Source organism: Amblyraja radiata, chromosome 3 (genome assembly GCF_010909765.2).
Source record: "Amblyraja radiata isolate CabotCenter1 chromosome 3, sAmbRad1.1.pri, whole genome shotgun sequence".
NCBI lineage: Eukaryota > Metazoa > Chordata > Chondrichthyes > Rajiformes > Rajidae > Amblyraja > Amblyraja radiata.
Window position 1 is genome coordinate 87,010,937 of NC_045958.1, and position 21,899 is coordinate 87,032,835.

General features: G+C 43.0%; 1 protein-coding gene across 1 annotated transcript in view; it reads right to left on the bottom strand.

Moving 5' to 3' along the window:
- Positions 1–20,316, bottom strand: part of adamtsl1 (ADAMTS like 1) — a 142,053-nt gene extending 121,737 nt beyond the window's left edge. The window contains 1 exon segment of the mRNA XM_033018247.1: positions 20,125–20,316. Coding sequence (XP_032874138.1) covers positions 20,125–20,187 — 63 coding nt within the window. The 5' untranslated portion in view covers positions 20,188–20,316.
- Between the last annotated feature and the right edge of the window lie 1,583 nt (positions 20,317–21,899).

Here is a 21,899-nt window from a genome sequence, read left to right on the forward strand (position 1 = left end):
CAACAATTAGTCATGTACAAACCATATTGATACGACAGCCAAGAAGGCACACCAATGTCTCTACTTCCTGAGGAGACTGAGGAAATTTGGTATGTCTCCAATAATTCTTACAAACTTTCACAGATGCACCATAAAATGCATACTGTCAGGTTGCATCCCAGCTTGGTTTGGGAACAGCTCTGCTTAAGACTGCAAGAAATTGCAGTTGTAGATATAGCCCAATTCAGCTCGCAGACCCAACATCCCACCATTGACTCCATCTACACTTCATGCTGCCTCAGAAAAGCAGCCAACATAATTAAAAACCAGTCCCACCCTGGTCATTCCTCCTTCTCCCTGCTCCCATCCGGCAGAAGATTGACAGACTGCACCATCATGCTCATGAGCAGCTTCTTTATCAGACTTCTGAACAGTCCTTACATAAGCTAGGGTGCCATCTGATTTACCTCTACCTCATTGTGAATATTGGACATTTGTCTATGGAACTGATGCACTACTATGCTGAGAACGATATTCTGCACTCTGTATCTTTCCATTAGCTTTATCCATTGAACTTGAGTTTGATTAGATTTTATTTATATATAGTATTAAGTTGTTTAAAATGTACTAAAAATCCTTCGGACATTTTCTCCACAAACTTTTCAGTCACCTCTTATTTTGGCCTCTATTACAATGTTATAGCTATTCCTTTTTTCCCTTGTAAAGCAATGTTGAATTTATTTTAAATACTGTAAAGCGCTGCATGATCAATATTGTCAAAAAAGTGCCAATTCAGCTGACCACACAATCTCGACATGCAACATTTTAGAGTGTGAAGATGAGTTGGATACAAGATCTTAACATAATGAAATGATGTCCAACAATATCTGCAGAGCCAAAAGAGATGGGGGAGATATTGAACAATTTCTTTTCTTCGGTATTCACCAAGGAGAAGGATATTGAATTATGTGAGGTAAGGGAAATTAGTAGAGTAGCTATGGATACTATGAGTTTCAAAGTAAAAGAAGTACTGACACTTTTGAAAAATATAAAAGTGGATAAGTCTCCAGGTCCTGACAGGATATTCCCTAGGACATTGAGGGAAGTTAGTGTAGAAATAGCCGGGCTATGACAGAAATATTTCAAATGTCATTAGAAACGGGAATAGTCCCCGAGGATTGGCGTACTGCGCATGTTGTTCCATTGTTTAAAAAGGGTTCTAAGAGTAAACCTAGCAATTATAGACCTGTTAGTTTGACTTCAGTGGTGGGCAAATTAATGGAAAAGATACTTAGAGATAATATATATAAGCATCTGGATAAACAGGGTCTGATTAGGAACAGTCAACATGGATTTGTGCCTGGAAGGTCATGTTTGACTAATCTTCTTGAATTTTTTGAAGAGGTTACTAGGGAAGTTGACAAGGGTAAAACAGTGGATGTTGTCTATATGGACTTTAGTAAGGCCTTTGACAAGGTTCCTCATGGAAGGTTGGTTAAGAAGGTTAAACTGTTGGGTATAAATGCAGGGATAGCAAGATGGATTCAGCAGTGGCTGAATGAGAGAAGCCAGAGGGTAATGGTGGATGGCTGTTTGTCGGGTTGGAGGCAGGTGACTAGTGGGGTGCCTCAGGGATCTGTGTTGGGTCCTTTGTTGTTTGTCATGTACATCAATGATCTGGATGAAGGGGTGGTAAATTGGATTAGTAAGTATGCAGATGATACCAAGATAGTGTGTGGATAATGAAGAGGATTTCCAAAGTCTACAGAGTGATTTAGGCCATTTGGAAAAATGGGCTGAAAGATTGCAGATGGAGTTTAATGCTGATAAATGTGAGGTGTTATACCTTGGCAGGACAAATCAAAATAGGACGTACATGATAAATGGTAGGGAATTGAAGAATACAGTTGAACAGAGGGATCTGGGAATAACCGTGCATAGTTCCTTGAAGGTGGAATCTCATATAGATAGGGTGGTAAAGAAAGCTTTTGGTATGCTAGCCTTTATAAATCAGAGCATTGAGTATAGAAGCTGGGATGTAATGTTAAAATTGTACAAGGCATTGGTGAGACCAAATCTGGAGTATGGTGTACAATGTTGGTCGCCCAATTATAGGAAGGATGTCAACAAAATAGAGAGAGTACAGAGGAGATTTGCTAGAATGTTGCCTGGGTTTCAACAACTAAGTTACAGAGATAGGTTGAATAAGTTAGGTCTTTATTCTCTGGAGCGCAGAAGGTTAAGGGGGGACTTGATAGAGGTCTTTAAAATGATGAGAGGGATAGACAGAGTTGATGTGATCAAGCTTTTCCCTTTGAGAATAGGGAAGATTCAAACAAGAGGACATGACTTCAGAATTAAGGGACAGAAGTTTAGGGGTAACATGAGGGGGAACTTCTTTACTCAGAGAGTGGTAGCGGTGTGGAATGAGCTTCCAGTGGAAGTGGTGGCGGCAGGTTCGTTGGTATCATTTAAAAATAAATTGGATAGGCATATGGATGAGAAGGGAATGGAGGGTTATGGTATGAGTGCAGGCAGGTGGGACTAAGGGAAAAAAGTTGTTCGGCACGGACTTGTAGGGCCGAGATGGCCTGTTTCCGTGCTGTAATTGTTATATGGTTGTTATATGGTTATATGGACTCATGAGCTTTAGCGTCCTTCTATATCGTATGGCTAGATGGAAATATATGGAATATAATTAGCAGAACTAACTGACCTGTGGAAAATGGCACAGTCAGAAAATCCCAAAGACCTGGAAGGGCATGATTGATGGGTGATCTTTCATTGAGACCACAATCAGACCTCAGGGGAATGTCCCCATGCCGAGGCCAGGAGCTTCTCCAGGAGGTGGCCCAACCTCCAGCTAAGTATCTGGCCTTGCACCATTTCACCGAACTCCACCTATAATGCAGATGTGGAATGAGGCTTACGAAGATGGGCTAAAGACATTGATAACTGAAGATGTTAAAACACATTCTCTCAGTAAGTCGATCACATTACAGGATTTTTTGACAGTTGTTTAGTTCTGGAATTCTGGCCGATGACTTATCAATGAGTCACCTTTGCAACCCTAACACAATTTCCACTTTAGGCGTGCGTGGCATGATGTCACACAATTCTGGTGAAATTTTGGAGCATTGTTACGGACCATGGATCATGTCGCCGTGGGGTATCCGTCACAGGTTCCACTGTGGCAGTTACGGCCATGCCAGTGCACTAGTGGAATACATCAGCTGCAAGGTCAGTGAATTGTCTTCTTTCATGAATTTTCAGGATCTGAGTGTCACTGGCAAGACCAGCAATGAAGACCAGCATCAATTGTTCATCAGAAGGTGAGTGTGCACTGTGTCCTTGACCGACTACGTCCATTAGTCTCGTCTATGTCACACGGCGCTGTATTTACACCTCAAGCTACTGTGCCATGTAACAAAGATTTGCTTCTGAAAATGTGTAACCCCGGCCACTTGGACATAATACTTTGGTCCTTGCTTGCATGATCTGCGGGAGGGTTAACTACCTGAGCATTTGTATATCCCTGCTGCCGCGCCCACCCTGCACACTTTTAGGGTGCACTGGAATTTCCGTGCAAGCTTCTTCCAGAATATTGCTTCACGAGCTGAGAGGATTTTGTGCACGGCGCTTCCTATCGTTCTGCTCCAAAGCCATTTTCACCAGCTGTTGAATTCAAGACCGTGGGGCCAACAGGTGGTCTCGGGGCCTTCCCGAAGAGTGAGTAATGAGCCACAGATTGGGGCTTCTCTTGGTCACATTTGTCACCCGTAAATATCATTGGAAAAGCCAAGCAGTGGGGGCACATAATAACTTTCATAGGCAACAAAACAGACAAAACTTGTGTGAATATAATCCCAGGTGCTTGCAGGTGAACGCACCACACATTACACCAGGCTGCAGTGCAACAGCTTCACAGCAGGCAGAATAATCACCAATTGCAGCTCGCCAAAAGGGAACTCTGTGATTTGCACATGGATCAATCTGGACTGAAATATCAGACAATTGTAAAATAAAGCTTTTGTTTAACAAATCATTTACATTGAATCGACACAATGATTTAAATCCTGCAGACTGCAGGTGGTGTAGTCTAATTTATTTAAAAACACACAGGATTACCTGTAGAGAATTTAACTACCCATTCGTCCAAACAAATTCAAACACTTTTTCCAAGTACATACCATAGTTTAATTGCAAACAGCAGTATTTTCCCTTCACTGTAACAAGTCAGCATTCCTAGGATTACAATAGTTCTCCTCTGCACTGCGGCAGGATAGCCCATTGTTTCCCCCTTGTTTAACTTTTACTGAGGAACCCAGAATCCACACGACTTCAGACTGGGGCTCATCGCTTCCCTCTCTGCATTAGACCAAGTTTGGAATTAGTATACAAGCCATGTCTCACTGCCTGAGGGTATTTGCTGGTCTTTTGTATCATTGTTAAATTAGGACAATATAAAAGGGCAAATTACGGTATTTAAATCCATTACTTTAATTGGCTCGAAGCTGTTATTCGGAACAGATGAACAAAATCAGTTGATGTTCAATATTCATGATGTTTAGAATGATAACTTGGTTTTAATACTGAAAGGTATGCAATGAATAGGGCAAGCTGAAATGTGATCCCCAATCTTGGCATGTTAAAAGTATGCAGCTACACGCCAACACTTTATACTCTGTACTTAGGAAAGCACTCATGCATCACATGGTTCTGTTCCCTACTGGCCACTTCCAAAGCTTCAGTGAATCTTAATTACCCTCAATGCACTCTCCAGTCGTGGCCATTATCTGCTTCAGTGGCTATCAAGCCCCTCTGCCTTCCAACTCAAAGCTCAGAGCAGGATTCAGCCTTAATTCCCTCAGTAAATTCATACTGCTTGACTGTACTACACAGCTCATTCAATTCAGCTCACATGAAAAGATATTTTCACTACAGAAAGTAGAATTATTTTCAGAAAATATGAATTTCAGTGTCCACAAAAGAGTCCCACAACTTTTTATCTATATACATCTGTGGCATGGAGATCCAAAAATACATCACCTTTATTCATCCAGTCCCTTCATCAAAATTGATTCACTTTGTTCAGACCATGAGGAAAACCAGTGGATGTTCTATATTTATATTGTGAGAAGGTGTTCGATAAGATGCCAAATCAAAGAATATTATAGCAAATAATAGGTCATAGTGGAGGAAGTACCATGTCACCAAGGATAGAAAATTGTCTAGCTAACGAAACAGAGTGTAGACATAATTTATTCTTCTTCGAGTTGGCAAGATGTTATGAATTGTGTGTCTCAAGGATTACAAGGATACAGTTGCTGAATTTGTGAATGAGACAAAGTAAGGCAAGAAAGCAAATTGTGACGATGACAAAAAGGCAATAAAAGATAGAGATAGGTCAAGTGAATGAGCAGAGATCTGACAAATGGAGAATAATGCAAGGCATTGTGAAATTGTCCATTTCTGTAGAAAAATAAATAAAATAAACACCTTGATAGACACAAAACGCTGGAGTAACTTAGCGGGACAGGCAGCATGTCTGGAGAGAAGGAATAGGTGATGTTTTGGGTCGAGACTCTTCTTCAGGACAAGGGGCCACAGTTTAAGGATAAAGGGGAAATCCTTTAGGACCGAGATGAGAAAAACAATTTTCACACAGAGAGTGGTGAGTCTCTGGAACTCTCTGCCACAGAAGGTAGTTGAGGTCAGTTCATTGGTTATATTTAAGAGGGAGTTAGATGTGGCCCTTGTGGCTAAAGGGATCAGGGGGTATGGAGAGAAGGCAGGTACAGGATACTGAGTTGGATGATCAGCCATGATCATATTGAATGGCGGTGCAGGCTCGAAGGGCCGAATGGCCTACTCCTGCACCTATTTTCTATGTTTCTATGTTTCAGACTGAGTCAAAAAGGTTCAAAGGTCAGTTTATTGTCACGTGTACCAATTAAGGTACAGTGAAACTTGAATTACCATACAGCCATACTAAAAAAAGCAACAAGACACACAACTACATAAAAGTTAACATAAACATCCACCACAGCGGATTCCCCACATTCCACACTGTGATGGAAGGCAATAAAGTCTAATCTTCTTCCTCTTTATTCTCCCACGGTTGGGGCAGTCGAACCATCCGCAGTCAGGGCGATCAAAGCCCCCGCGTCGGGGCGGTCGAAGCTCCTACGGATTGGAGCTCCCGCAATCATTCTCTAACCAGGGATCGCAAGCTCCACGATGTTAAAGTCCACAGACTCCTGTGATTGGAGTTCCAAGGTCGATCTCTGGCAAAGGGATCGCAAGTTCTACGATGGTAAGTCCCGCAGGTTCCCGCAGTTGGAGCTCCCGAAGTCAGACTCCAGCAGAGGCCGCCAGCTCCTCAATGTTAGGCCACAGTATGGACGGAGAAACGACATACAAATGAATCGCACCTCCATCGAGATAAGAGATTAAAAAAAGTTTCCCCCCACCCCCCACATATAACACAAGCTAAAGAACACTAAAACATACATTTAAAACACACTAAAAAAAAACAAAGAAGGAAAGGACGAGACAGACTGCTGGCAAGGCAGCCATTGCTGGCGCCACCCAGTGGAATTATCGGGGAGAGGGAAACTAGAGATATAAAGGGTAAGGTGTGAAAAGGACAGATCAAAGCATATGTTGATCAAGGAAATGGTTCAACACCTTCCTACATAATGAGGGATTGTCGACATCTGAGGTGCAGAAGGATCTGGATGGCCCAGTGCATGATCAGCAAAAGGTTCATATGCAAGTACAGAAGTAGTCAGGAAGATGAACAAAATGGTATAATCTATTGCCAGTGAAATTGAATACAAAAGTAGAGAGGTTATCCTACTTCCTGCCGCTCCCTGTACTTCCCTTTTCCTGATCAACTAATTCACTAGATATCTCCCCACATCTCTGAGTGTTGGTTTCCCAAGAAATGACCAAATCACAGAGCTCTACAGTTTGCATGTAAGACCATTGAGCAGCAGAACAAATAGTCCTGTGCATAATGTTGCGTTCCACAATTAATATCATAACCTGTAAACATCATGCTCTTCCCTCAGGTCTACAATTCAGTACATCTATATTGAGTATTGGGCAACAAGCTGAATATAATTAGATGTGTAAGAAGGAACAGCAGATGGTGGTTAATACCGAAGAAAGACACAAAGTGCTGGAGTAACTCAGGGGGTCAGGCAGCATCTCTGGAGACAACAGATTGGTGGTGTTTCAGATCAGAACCCTTCGTAAGACTGAGGAGTCTGAAGAAGGGTCCCGACCCGAAACACCACCCATCCTTTTTCTCCAGAAATGCTGCCTGACTCGCTGAGTCACTCTAGCACTTTGTGTCTATCTTGAATATAATTAGACATCTGATTACAAAGAATCAGCCTATATCTTGACTAACATCATGAATTAATGAGATGTTTCATCACGATGGAAGTGCCTTTACAAGGAAAATTATACTCTATGTTGTATGAAAGTATGAACTTCAACCCAAACCTAAGCAAAATTAGTTTACAGGTTTATCTATTATCATCCCAGTACCAAAGAAAAGCAAGGTAGTGTGCCTTAAATACTACTGTTCAGTGACTCTGACATTCACAATGATGAAGTGCTTCGAGAAGTTGGTCATAACACACATTAACTCCAGCTTCCCAGGCAGTCTTGATCCACTGCAGTTTTCCGACCGTTGCAACAGGTCCATGGCATATACCGTCTTCTTAGCCCTTAACTCATTGCTGGAACTTCTGCATTACACCTACATCAGTAGCCTGTTAATTAACTATAGCTCTGCCTTAAGCACCATAATCCCAACTAATCCTATTTTCAACCTCCTGGACCTAGGAATCAGCATTGCCTTCTGCAACTGGATCCTTGTCCTCCTGATATATCAGCCACAATCAGAGTGGATACGTGACAAAACATTCAACAAGATATTTCTCAACACCAGTGCCCCACAAGGATACATTCTAAGTAGCCCAATATACATTAATACTGCCAAAGTGGAGATGATTGGGAATTTCAAATTCCTAGGCATAAACATCAGCAACAATTTGCCCTGGACCAACCACAGTTAAGCCATGGTCAAGAAAGATCACCAATGCCTGTATTTCCTCAACAGACTAAGAATGTTCGGCAAGTCTACAGCAACTCTTACTAGCTGCTGTCAATGTACTGAAGAAAACATCCTATTGGGATGCATCGCAGCTTGGTTTGGCAACAGCTCGATACCGCAAGAAACTGCAGAGTGGTGTGAATGCAACCCACTCTGTCACACAAACCAGCTTCCCCACATTGACTCTATCTCCACCATGCTGCCTCGAGAAAGCAACCAACAAAACCAAGGACTATTTTCACCTGATCATTTCGTCTTCTCCCCTCTTCCATTGAGAAGAAGATACAAAGGATTGAAAACACATACAAACAGATCCAGAAACAGCTTCTTCTCTGCTGTTATCAGGCTACTGAATGGTCCTCCCATCACCTAAAGGTATTCTTACATTCCCACTACCTCATTGCAACCATTGCACTTTTGTTCTCATCTGCACTTTCTCTGCAACTCTTATGCTATTATATTGTAATGCCATATTCTGTACTCTGACATTTATCTCTTTGTACTACTTGTTTGTACCTGTGTATGGTTTGTATAGTGTGATTGATTGGATACACATGACTATAATATGTCAATACCAATATTTTCCTGCAATGCTACAATCTTTAAATGAGTCGTTGAACTTAGAGGATAAGCATCTCGAATAAAACAATTGTTAAACAACAAGTGGGTATCAAATACACAAGGCTGCAGAGAGAGGGAGAGGGAATAGTCATGGTCTGTAAAGACACAGCATGATTCCATAACAATCTTACACCCATAGCTGCCATGTTACTGGTGGCAAATTTAATGTAGTATTTTACGTCAAATATCCACCTCTGTGGAGTGTCTGACTAAAATATCAAACTGATGGTAAGTAGACAATGTAAAATCCCAGGATATATCGGGTTTTAATAGAGTAGATGCAGAGCAAACATTTCCATTTCTGAGGAAGAAGAGCATAGCTAGAGGTTGCCAATCCAACAGGGGATCTGTAGGAAACTTTTTTACCCAAAGAGTAGTGAGAATTCACACGCACAAGCAATGGTTGACACGAACAGTTTAGTTACACCCAAGGAGAGGCTCTCGGAGTTATATAGCTCCTAAAAAACCCATAAACGTCAGGAGGGACTGGGTACATACAAACTAGGACCATGAGTAGGTTACTCGGCCCATCAAGCCTGCTCCACCTTCATATAGGATTGGGGCTGACCTGATTGTAACCTCATCTCTGCATTCCCATCTCCTCGCACTAACCTTTCACCATATGGCCTGGTTCTATGCTGAATGTCACATGTAATCCTGTAACATTTTAAATAGGCATCCAATGGTGAAAATACTTTTCTGGGCTTGGTTCACATTTTTATATAAATTCCATGCAGGTTGAGTAATGCAGCATCTAATTTGAGAACATTTCAGTGGGTTGCTTGTTGCAAGACATTTCCACCCACTATTCCATTTAAATTCCTTCCTTGGGTTTAGGTGCTGAACCATGTTGGGGTTCAGTCCTTAATATTTGTATTCAGGATCACAGAGTTGTGGTGGAATCCTTTACATTGGGTTTTTGTTGTTGTTTTTTTTGGACTACATTCCTCCAGATTGGAAAGCAGTCTCATTGTGCTGGTGATCTGTCTCCTTGTGCTTGTCTGCAATGGAGATGTAATTCACATATTTTGGTATACATTTCCTTGTGTTGGCCAAAATTCTCTGTGTTTGGATACAGTTCAATGTGTTTCGATATAGTTCACTTTGTTGTGGTATGGCTGTAGCTGACTGTGTTTCATTATATTGGGAGTATAGTTCAGTGTAAATAAAAAGACAGAAAGTGTTCGAGTAACTCAGAGGATATCTCAGAGGATCCAGTATCTCTGGAGGATATGGATAGGAGACATTTCGGGTCTGGACCATTCTTCAGACCCTTGTGTCCATGTATCGCACACTGTGTTGAGACAGTTCAACTGTTTAAGTGCAGGTCCCTGTGCTGTGGTCGAGTTTACGTAGCTAGGCTGAAGTTCACTGTTTTGGGAGCTGCTTCATTATTTTGAGGTACAGTTCTCTATGTTGAGATACATGTCACTGTTGGGTGAGGTACAGAACACTGTATTGGGATTTAGTTCACTGTGTTGGGGGGCAGCTTTCCATAATCATGGAGCCCTTTGGCCCAAACGAGCTGGTCCCACTTGCATGCGCCTGGCACATTTCCCTACAAACCTTTCCTATCCATGTACCCAACAGTCTTTTAAATGTTGTACCTACTCATACCACCTCCTCTGGCAGCTCGCTCCAAATATGCAAAACCTCCTCTGTGAATAAGTTGCCCTTGCGTCACTTTTAAATCATTTCCCACTTCACCCTAAATCTATGCTGTCTAATTTTAGACTCTGACATCTGCCTTACGGCCTGATGCAAACTCTGTCCCCGAGTTCCTAGCTTTCCAAATAGCAGCGTGGTCGATCTCGCTATGAAACCTCTCCAACCCACCTCTACTGGACATACTCTTGCCCTCCATCCTCGCTGCCCAACTTCTGCTGCTAACTCGACATATCTAAGCCTTTCCCTTTCATAAGCCTAATCTACTAAGTTCCTCTAATGCACTGTCAGTTCTATAAAATACACTATCTCTGACTAACTGACCATAACACTATATCAGGCCTCAAAACTAGAAGTAATTATTTTGTGTGGAACAACAAGCTTTCCTCCTAAATCTACCTGCATCTCCCATTCATTGGCTCCCCGTAACTGGCCTGCCTCATACCTATCAGCAAACTTCCCTCTTCTACCTTTCCCGGCCTGCAGGAATGACTGTGGCTATTAACCTTATTTATGTTCCTCATGAACATATTAAGGACTGAATCCCAACATGGTTCAGCACTCTATCAATCAACCTTCTTTGCTCCAGAGCAAGAAGACCCAGGCTATCCAATCTATTCTTAAAACCTAAACCTTCCGGACACAGTAACATCTTCATAAATCTCAATGCATCCTTTGCAGTTTAATGACATTAAACCAATAGCTGGGTGACGCCAACTATACACAGAATTCTAAATGTGGCTTAATAACATCTTATACAGCTGAAACAGGACATTTCAACTACTATCTTCGATACAATAACCAATGAGGGCAAGCATTCAGAATGTCTTCTTCACTATCCTGTCCACACGTATCACTACTTTCACGGAACTGTGGATCTGCACCCCAAGGTCTCTCAGTTCTACAACACTCCCTAGGGCTCTATCATTTACTGTGCAAGTAAATGATAGTAAATGTTAGTTTCTCTTACCAAAATACAACACGTTGCATGTATCTGAATTCCACATTAGAGCATATGTCATTGTGTTAGGGTTCAGTTCACTGTGTTGGGGAATAGCTCTCAATGCTAGGGTACATGTCATTGTGTTATGCTACAGTGCGCTGCATTGAGGTACAGATCATTGTGTTGGGATAAGGTTTACCATATTAGAATACATGTTGGGATCCATTTCACTGAGTTGTGGTACTGCTCATTGTGTCGTTGTATTGCTTTCTCTTTTGAAGTACAACTCTCTTTTGGGGCAAGGTTCACTGTGCTATGGTTACTGGTTACTGGTTACTGTTTTGTGGTACAATTCATTATGTGCTGCACGGTGTTTAGATACGTATTTGGATACAACTGCTTGCATTGGGTACAATTCTCTCTCGCAAGGAAAAGAATATATAAATATAACAGAAACAGGCGAGTGGCTCTCAGACCTGCCATTCAATATGATTGTGCCCAATTTCCCAGAGTCTCATTTCACTTCATAACCCCATAACCCACAATGGATTTGATTTTTCAATAGTTTATCTTACTCCTCTTTAAATATCCTCAATCATCTAACCTCCAAAATGCCTTTGGATAGAAATATCCAGGGATTCACCAATCTCTGCAGAAAGAAATTTGTCTGCATCTCAGTTTTAAATCACCAACCCCAGATCTTGTAATTATATCCCCTCATTTAGCATCTTCCCCGCTGTGTCCCTTAAGGAACTACAGCTACTTTGTTTTAATAAGATCTCCCTTCATTCTTCCAAAACCCAAAGACTATAGATCGAATTTTTAGCTGCTTTTGACAGAAAAATCCTCTCATTGGTTTTTATTTCAGTGTGTTGGTTCAGTGTTGGGGCTGCAGTATAGTTCATGAGGTGCCATGTGTTGGGTTGGGGTCTAGATCAACTGTGTTGGATTACAGTTCACTGTGTTGGGGCGGTGTCCCATCAATACCAGATGCTTTTATTACATCATTTTTTAATGTTTTTTTGTGAAGTGGCATTGTATAACTTAATGGGTTTTTACAGGCAGATGGAGAAGAATCATATTCTTAGCATGCAGATTCTATTTTAGATAAGCCTTGAGATATCTGTGTGAAACCAGAAACCAGATGTCTGAAACAAACCATCTTCAATATATACTGCCTGGTAGCTCTTTTATAGTGGAACAATATCTTCCCACGCACATGGTGTAACAGGTCCAAAAGAGAGTGGGAGTGTGTGAAAGAGAGAGTGCGTGTGAGAGAGAGAGAGTGCGTTGGAGAGAGAGAGTGCATTGGAGAGAGTGTGTGGGAGAGAGAGTCCGTGAGAGAGAGAGAGAGAGTGTGAGAGAGAGAGAGAGAGAGTGCGTGGGGGAGAGAGAGTGCGTGGGAGAGAGAGTGCGTGGGAGAGAGAGTGCGTGGGCGAGCGAGAGAGTGAGAGAGTGCGTGAGAGAGAGAGAGAATGTGTAAGGGAGATAGTGCGTGAGAGAATGATAGATTGCGTGAGAGTGCACGTGAGAGAGCGCGTGAGAGAGCGCGTAAGTGCGCGTGAGAGAGTGCGTGAGAGAGCGAGGGTACATGAGTGAGTGCATGAGAGAGTGCGTGAGAGAGTGCGGGCGAGAGCACTGGTGAGAGCGAGGGGACATGAGAGAGTGCGTGAGAGAGTGCGTGAGTGAGAGAGCGCGTGGGTGAGAGAGCGCGTGGGTGAGAGAGCGCGTGGGTGAGAGAGCGCGTGGGTGAGAGAGCGCGTGGGTGAGAGAGCGCGTGGGTGAGAGAGCGCGTGGGTGAGAGAGTGCGTGGGTGAGAGCGCGTGAGCGAGGGTACATGAGTGCGTGAGAGCGCGCTGGAGAGAGCGCGCGAGACAGCGCGCGAGAGCACATGAGAGAGCGAGGGTGCATGAATGAGTGAGTGCATGAGAGCATGTGAGAAAGTGCATGAGAGCGAGGGTGGATGAGTGAGCGTGTGAGAGAGCGAGTGAGAGAGCACGTGAGAGCGAGTGAGAGAGCACGTGAGAGCGAGTGAGTGCGTGAGTGAGTGAGTGAGCGAGTGAGTGAGTGAGTGAGTGCGTGAGTGAGTAAGTGAGTGAGTAAGTGAGTGAGAGAGCGTCAGCGATCAAGTGTGCGTGCGTGATTTAAGTTTAGTGATAACAATGGGGAGCCTGATAGTTTGGCTGGAGGAGCTGCCATACAGCTTGTGCAGAGCCAGACTCCAATCACCTTGGGAAAACATTAATTTCAAATCTTTCAGTGTATGTCATGTGACCACTGTTCGGGTACATCGAAAATGAGAAAGTATTTGCACGATTTCTTTGCACAATAAAGCAATTGCTAAACATTTTTGTAACACTTTGACCAAAGAAATGCTAAAAGATTTGAGAGTTACTTTTTTGAGGAAGTGAAAAAAATGATCGATGAGGGTAGGGCAGTGAATTTTGTCTGCATGGATTTTAGTGAAGCATTTGGGAAGGTACGTCATTTTAGGCTCAAGAGTCAATTCCAGAGTTGAGCGTTTTATTCTCATATGTCCCGAAACGAAAGCCCCTGTCCCACTTACATGTCCTTGGCATGCTAATTACGTGCTCTTGTGGTCGCGTTGTGGCGCGACGGTCCCGCGAAGGTCGGGCGCGACATCATGCGCCCACACAGCCGTCTGGAGCGCGTGACGTCATTTGAAGATGAACACAAAATGCTGGAGTAACTCAGCGGGACCGGCAGCATCTCTGGAGAGAAGCAATGGGTGTTGTTTCAGGTCGAGACCCTTCTTCAGTCTGAAAGAAGGGTCTTGACCCGAAACGTCATCCATTCCTTCTCTCCAGAGATGCTGCCGGTCTCGCTGAGTTACTCCTGCATTTTGTGTCTATCTTCAATTTTCTTGGCCCCGCTCTGGGAGTAGAAGTGGGGGCGGATCCGGACTGCAATGGCCGTGAGCCCCAGGCCGAGTTCGATGATCGTTTGCCTTCTGCTGTTGTTGGAGACGTTGCGTCGCACCAGGATCTTGGGCCTGTCCCACTTTGGCCGTCAGTTACGCAACAGGCCGGTGGTGAGCGAAGATTTCGTTCGCTACAAAATCTCGGAACGCCGCGCAATATCGCGCATAACTACATCTCCCTCCGCGCTTCTCAGTGGGACCGGCCCCGCGCAGCCACACGATGCCCGTGCACCTCAACGCGACGACGAGGTCGCATAATTTGCGTGCCAAGGACACGCAAGTGGGACAGGCCCTTTACTTGCAGCAGCACAACAGACAAACAATAATAGTCCAAAGATAAAAACAATGCCCCCAAGTCTATGTAATTCAGAGCTAAGCTAAATCACATGGGATCCATGATGACTTCGAAAATTCAGCTCAGAAGACAGACGGTCGTGGTAGAGGGATATCTTACTGACTGGAGGTGTGTGACGCAAAACAAGGTCGAGTTGTGGATAGCAATGATGGTTGTTAAAGTTTACAACAAAATAGATATATCAGTTGGAAATTGGGGTGGATAAATGATAAATGGATTTTAATCTGTATAAGATGGTGAATTTTGGGAGGTCAAATGCAAGAGGAAAGTATACAATAAATGGCAGGGCCCTTGATGTACAGAGTGATCATGGGGGACAATTCTATAGCCCCTTGAAAGTGGCAAAATAAGTAGCTCGGGTGGCAAAGAATGTGTGCAGCATGGTTGCATTCATCAGTTGAGGCATTGATCATAAAACCTTGATTTGGCCACATTTGGAGTATTGTGTGCAGTCCATGTCATCACACTATAAGAAGGATGTCAAGGATTTGGAGAGGGTTCCTCAGAGGGTGAAGAAGAGGATGTTTTCCATTTTCTCTCTTTCCCAGTTCAGGTTTCTGACTTGAAATGTTAACTTTTTTCCCTTTCCACAGATAATACATGACCTCATGAATGTTTCCAGCATTTCAGTTTTTATCCAATCGTTCTTTTCATTAAGAAGTCTGGTTAGATTTCTCCTCGTGGTCTGTTTTCTCTGAAAGTGTTGTATCGCTGTGAAAGCATGACAGACAACTCCCAAGCCCATGCTCCAGCTGGGACAGTAGCTGAAGGGAGAGTTGTATATCCTCAGCACCACAGTGGTCAGTTGAGGTGAAACTTTGACAAGGAGCATTGCTCTCCATGAGATTTGATCACTATCTGGTCATCAGCAACGAAAGCTGGATCGGGCAGCATCCCTGGAGAACGTGGATATGTGACATTTCGGGCCTGGACCCTTTGTGGAACTTTTCCCTCAAAAATATTATAACAAGACATCCATCCAATGGCCTTTCAACATTCTGGCTGGAATATATAGGAATACACTGGCTGGCACATACCTCAAACAACAGTCAATGCCTTCCACAGGGGAATCACTTTTTGAGATATTTTGGAGGTGCCGTGTTAATATCTATTTCTATGGTAAGGAGTCACTAATCTTGGCATTTCAGCGAAACATAGTTCTAGAGTCTTGGGTAGATATACAGCATGGACTGGCCCTCTGGTCCACCAACTAGGTTCCATCCAACCGCCACTCACTTACAGAAATCATATCTTAATCTCACATTCTTTTATTTACCGGTACATAGTTATTGAAGGGATGTGGGTGTTGCAGGCTGAGCCAGCATTTAATGACCATCCCTGCTGGTGAGTTGTCAGCTGCCTTCTTGAACCAATGCGGTCCCATAGTTGTTAGGACGAGAATTGCAAAATTTCAAACGATCACCAGTGAAGGAGCGGTGATATTATTCCAAGACAGGATGGTGTGCCTCTTGGTGGGCATCTTCCAGGTGGGGATGTTTCCATGCCTTTGCTGCTCTGATTTTTCGAGCGGGCAAAGATCATGGGTTTGGAAGGTGCCATCTCTGGAATCTTGGTCTCATTAACCCCATCCAGATCCTACCACTTACCAACACATGAGTCGTGATTTATAGCAGACAATTGACCTACAAACTTGCATGTCTGTGGGATGTGATGCAGGGATATCATGCAAACACCACACAGACAGCACCCAAGGTCTGGATTGAATCCTGGTCACAAAGAAATGTAGAGTCATAAAGAATGGTACTGTGTGCCCAGCACAAAAGAAAAACAATGACATAGTTAGACCCCTCGTAGATCTCCAGTCGGTTCAGACATTCAGATGCAGTGCTGTGGGAATGCTGCACTCTGGAGCAGACATCTAATGAACAATAATCCACCTGCTCTGTCCATGTCCCCCCCCCCCCCCCCCCCCCCCCCCATTCTCTCTTCCTCCCTCCCCTGTGCCCCACCTGGACTCCTCTCACACTATATTCCTTCCTTTAACTTCACAATTTGCAACTCTTCAACAAGTCTGTCTCACACCTTCTGCTTTTATCTCAGGCCTTTGCTCCAACCATCTGCCCATCAAAAAAAAACCTTTGCCTGTGTCCACCTATTACCTGTCATGCTCTGTCTGGCTCCTCTCTCCCAGCTTTCTATCCCCCCCCCCACAATCGGTCCGAAGAAGGGTCCTCACCTGAAATGTCACCTATCCATGTTCTCTAGGGGTGCTATCTGATCCACTGAGTTACTCCAGCATTTTGTGTCCTTTTTTGTAAACCAGCATCTGCATCCTTATTTCTATAGTTGTTGTTTTCCTTTCAGATTTCCAACATAAGGCTGTAATGAAAGTTTGGCTTTGACGTGAAGGGAAGCAGACCCAGAAATCCTTTGGGTGCCCTTTAAAGTGTGGTAAAGGGCCAATCTTATCGTGCCTGTGATTCTGTCAACTGTGGGCCTCTTTTAAAAATTCAGGATTCATAAGTTCACGGACGTCAGAGATAACAAGGGCTGAACAATGCTATAGGGATTAATTTAGCATCTCCAGGGTGGATTGATCAAAGAATAAAAATATTGTAAAAACATAATGCAATAATCATGGAATATCAATATTCACGTAGGGCAAATCAAAATGGTGAAAGAAGTATGACGGATGAGTTTGTAGAATTTAATGTACATAGCTTTCCGGAAAAATGTATCATGGGATCAGATAAAACTCCAGTTTAACATTGACTTAAGTAATGCATGAGGATTAGTTAGAAACTGGAAAGAGATTCTCCAGGGAATTATAATCACAGTTCAACACAATATTATTTATTCTTCAGTTGGATACTAGAACAATGAATTGAAATAAAGCCATTTGTGTGGGTGTGAGACCGAAAGAGTCTCAGAAGGTTGCGAAATTATATTAAGACATTTAACAACATAAACATAACAAACATCAAAAGAATTTGCTCATAAAGCTCGTAATTCTCAAAAAAATAATATTTGATTGAGAAATAAATACTTAATAGATAAAGTAATCCAGCCAGGAGACACAAGGAACTTCAAATGCTGCATTCTTGCATAGAAGACAATGTGCTAGAGTAACTCAGCAGCTCAGGCAACATCTCAGGAGGACATGGATAAGTGATGTATTGGATCAGGACCCCTTTTCAGTATGCAGCATGGATAAGTGACTTTTGGGTCTAGAGAAGTTGGAAGAACGTTCAAAACCTAAAATATATAGGCTGTCCATGTCCTCCAGAGATGTTGCCTGACCCGTTAAGTAACTTCAGCATTTTCGTTCGAAAAGCATTGAAAAACAACTGTGCGAATTATGAAGTAACCAGAAAGAGAAATAAGCCCAAGGATTGGCCAAGTTTAGGATGCTGTAACAAATGATCAAAATATTACCAATGAGGGAGAAAATAGAGTAGAGGGTAAATCATCAAGAGACATAAAAGATTTAAGAGTTTCTGTAATAATGAAAAAAAGGAAAGAACAGAAAATAAAAAGCAGAAACGGGAGAAATTATAATAATGAATAGGCAATTAAACAAATATTTTGCATCTGAGAACTTTGTAGCTGCCAGGATAAAGATGCCAGAAATAATGGGTATTTAAGGATCTAATGACAGTAAGGAGAAACAGGAGCACACACATACTCAGACACACGCACATGCACACACACGCACACACAAAATATCAGACTTTTGTCGTGGGAAAACATTCCCTGACTGATTCCTAGCCCAGGATCTCAAAGGTTGTGATGAGCAAACTCCACAAGGAGTGGTAATGAAAATGAGCTTTGAATGGTTTAGCTCCACTCTCAGCCATGGGGCACTGTCTATTTTTATCTTAAGCTTATAGAAAGCCAGACTCTAATCATAATCTCGATCCAAGCACAATTTTTTTGGCAAACTTACAATGTATTTATTGCAGTTCTATTGTACTTACTTTGAACTACATTTTCCCTCTTTGGCGTCAAAGAGGAAAAGTGGTTATAGAATGTTCCCGTTTAATATCGAGAGTCTAATTTCCAAACGTAACTGACCACGTAAATATCTCAATACCTTTCCAGGTAACCAGAAATAACCAATAGGGCATTTGGAATCCTGGTTGAGACTGTTCTCTGCCAATGCTCGTCATGTGCTTCATTATTTAGTCTGGAACAATCTTAATTCCAGTGTCTGTGCAATTCCTCACCAGGAGGTAGTGTCTAGTCTTAGAGCAAGCAATATATTTCACTAACACATGGCCTTACCATCCTTTCTCTACTTCAACCCCCTCAATCATACCCCACCAACAGTAGGATTGAGGAGAGACACAAAATGTTGGAGTAACTCAGCGGGACAGGCAGCATCTATGGAGAGAAAGAATGGGTGACGTTTCGGGTTTGAGACCCTTCTTCAGACTGATTGAGCTGAGCACTCTCACCTTAGCATAGATATATTCATGACTGGAACTTGCTGCTTATATTCGGCTAAGGAGGGGCACGCAATGCTGAAACAACCTTCTAATGTTACATTAACAAGGTTCTCTCGGGGAATCCTGCCGACATCAACTCGGCACCACATTATTAGCTGTCCAGGAAAAGAAATCAAAGCAGTAACTAGATGAAGTAAGCGAGCATCGCAACAACAACTATGCACCTTTAATATAGTCAAATATCCCAAAGGCACTTTAGAAAGGCACGGCTCTTTCCTCTAGTAATTTGTCAGAGTTATGGATTTACCAGAAGGTCGTCCCTCAGTGGAAGGAAAGGAAGGAATGAAATAGTCCGAGAGTGCCAGCTCTCAAATTTCACCACTTTTGGAGTAACAAATCATCCTTCAGGAGCAATGACACTGACAGCAAGGCAGTTACAGCAAAATCACCACTTTATAACAATCACAATTAGCCACTAACCTTTCGTATACTTTTTGTTACACTTACTATTATGTAAATATATTCGGCAGAAAGTTTGCATCTAATGCCTGCATTGCAAGTTCCATTGTTTCCTTTCAAAAATAGCAAAAGCAGGGAACAACAAAATTAAAAAAAATAAGAGCCTATCCCCTTTTCCATTGCCAGAAGACCCGGTAGATATTTGAAGGGTTACGATTGTGTGCGTGGGATGTGGCGGTCGTGTGTACAGACCTTGACACCCTGTGTGCAATACTGTGCGTCTCTTCTCTACAACACCAGCAGATTGTCAGTGCACCTTAGAAAACATTTACAGGGCAAAACACATTTACACTTCTCAAACCTAACTACCAACAGATGGCAGTTGCTTGGTAACAGTCTTATTTTTAAAGACACAATTGAAAACCTAGTTAGTTTCTGGAAATATAAATGTGAGACTGTGCCAAGTATATATAATGAGTTTCATAACCTGTACAAAGTACAAAAGCTGATATCAAACTCTTCAAAGTATTTTACAGAAAGGGGTAACGAATCTGGAAAAGGACCTTAAGAAACTGGAACTCAGGAATTCAGTTAGAATAACAATGACTTAATGTTATTTACCAGTACCATAAAGAGCAGGATCTGAAGAAAAATAGTAGCTGTTGCCCAGTGACAGGGGTCCATGTTAGTGGGCTCGCTGGCGTCCCTGGTAACCTGAATAAGCTGCACACTGCTGCTCTGTGCAATGTCACAGAGAAGGATCCGCTAACACACTGCAGCCCTGTCTATTTGAAGCCTGCAGCTTCCTGAAGAAGGGGCTGCGCATTTTCTGAACTTGGAGATCCAGGAACGGCAGCTGCCCAATCAGGCTTTACCTTATCAGACATGCAAATAGAGGAAAGGGGAGGGGAAAGAAATTCCAGCGTTGAGGCAGTGTGTGTGTGAGAGAGAGCGCAAGGGAGTGAGAGTGCAGCTGTGTGCGAGCACTGAAGTGAGAGGCTTCTGGTGTGTGGGTACGTGAGTGTGTGTCGATATTTATGAAATAGTGTGAGAGTGTGCAAAGTAGTGAGTGTGTAGAGAGCATGAACATAGTGAGTATGAAATAGTCTGTCGAGAGTGTGTGTATTATGTATGTGTGAGAGAGGGTAAATTAAGTTGCATGCAAGAGCATATATTTGGACACAAAAGAGTGTGTGCACAAGCGTGAGGGAGATAGAGTGTTTCAGAGAAAGAGGGTATAAGTATTTTTGACAGAGCTTTGTTAGAAAGAGAGAGAAAAATGTACACCAGTGTTTGAAAGAGAGAAGTGGAGAGTGTGAGAGAGGTGCGTGTGAAAGGAAGAGAGTGAGTTGTGTGTGAGGGGAGGACATTTCCATGTGTGGGAGAGGAAGGCTGTGTATAAGAGAGGGAGTGTGAAGGTGCGAGGGAATGAGAGGTGCATAAGAGGGATTGAGAGAAAGGGTTAGAGAGTCATAGAGTGATACAGTGTGGAAACAGGCCCTTCGGATCAACTTGCCCACACCGGCCAACATGTCCCAGCTACACCAGTCTCACTTGCCTGTGTTTGGTCCACATCCCTCCAAACCTGCCCTATCCATGGAACTGTTTCTTAAATGTTGGGAGAGTTCCTGCCTCAACTACCTCCTCAGGCAGCTTGTTCCAGACATCCACCATCCTTTGTGTGGAAAAAGTTACCCCTCAGATTCCTATTAATTCTTTTTCCCTTCACCTTAAACCTATGTCCTCTGATCCTAGATTCACTTACTCTGGTCACTTACCCGATCTATTCCTCTCATAACTTTATGCACCTCAATAAGATCACCCCTCATCCTCCTGCGTTCCAAGGAGTAGAGTCTCAGCCTACCCAACCTTGTGTGAGAGGGAGAGGAACAAGAAGTATGTGAGAGAGTTTGGGTGAGAACAGAAAGGGGATAGTGAATAAGTTAGTGAATAGGATACAGGGTGCATGTGTGATTATGTCAATGTGTGCGTGTGCATAGAGAGCGTGGCATAATGATTAGCGTGCTTGACATTTGCCAACTAATGGGCTGTCAAGAAGGACAAGGCAGATCCCCTACTTCAGCTGCAGTAACCTTTGGCCCTGCAAACCCTCTCTCATCTGTACTGCCTCTTGTCATTTAAACATTACAAGTACCCTGTGTGACCAGCGTCATCAATCAGGATCCCAGCAGCTGAGGAAGTGCTGTCCAATGCCCAGGCAGCATCATACAATTCTGTTATGCCATGTTTTAACAGAGAAAAAATAATAAAAAGTTGTTCTACTGTAAGCTGGCCAGGATCCTGTAGCCCCCAGTGTGTGATGCTACATAGGCATTTTCTAATTTTGCACAGAGTGGATTACCCTGGCATTCATTTCCAGGTAAAATTGCACCAGG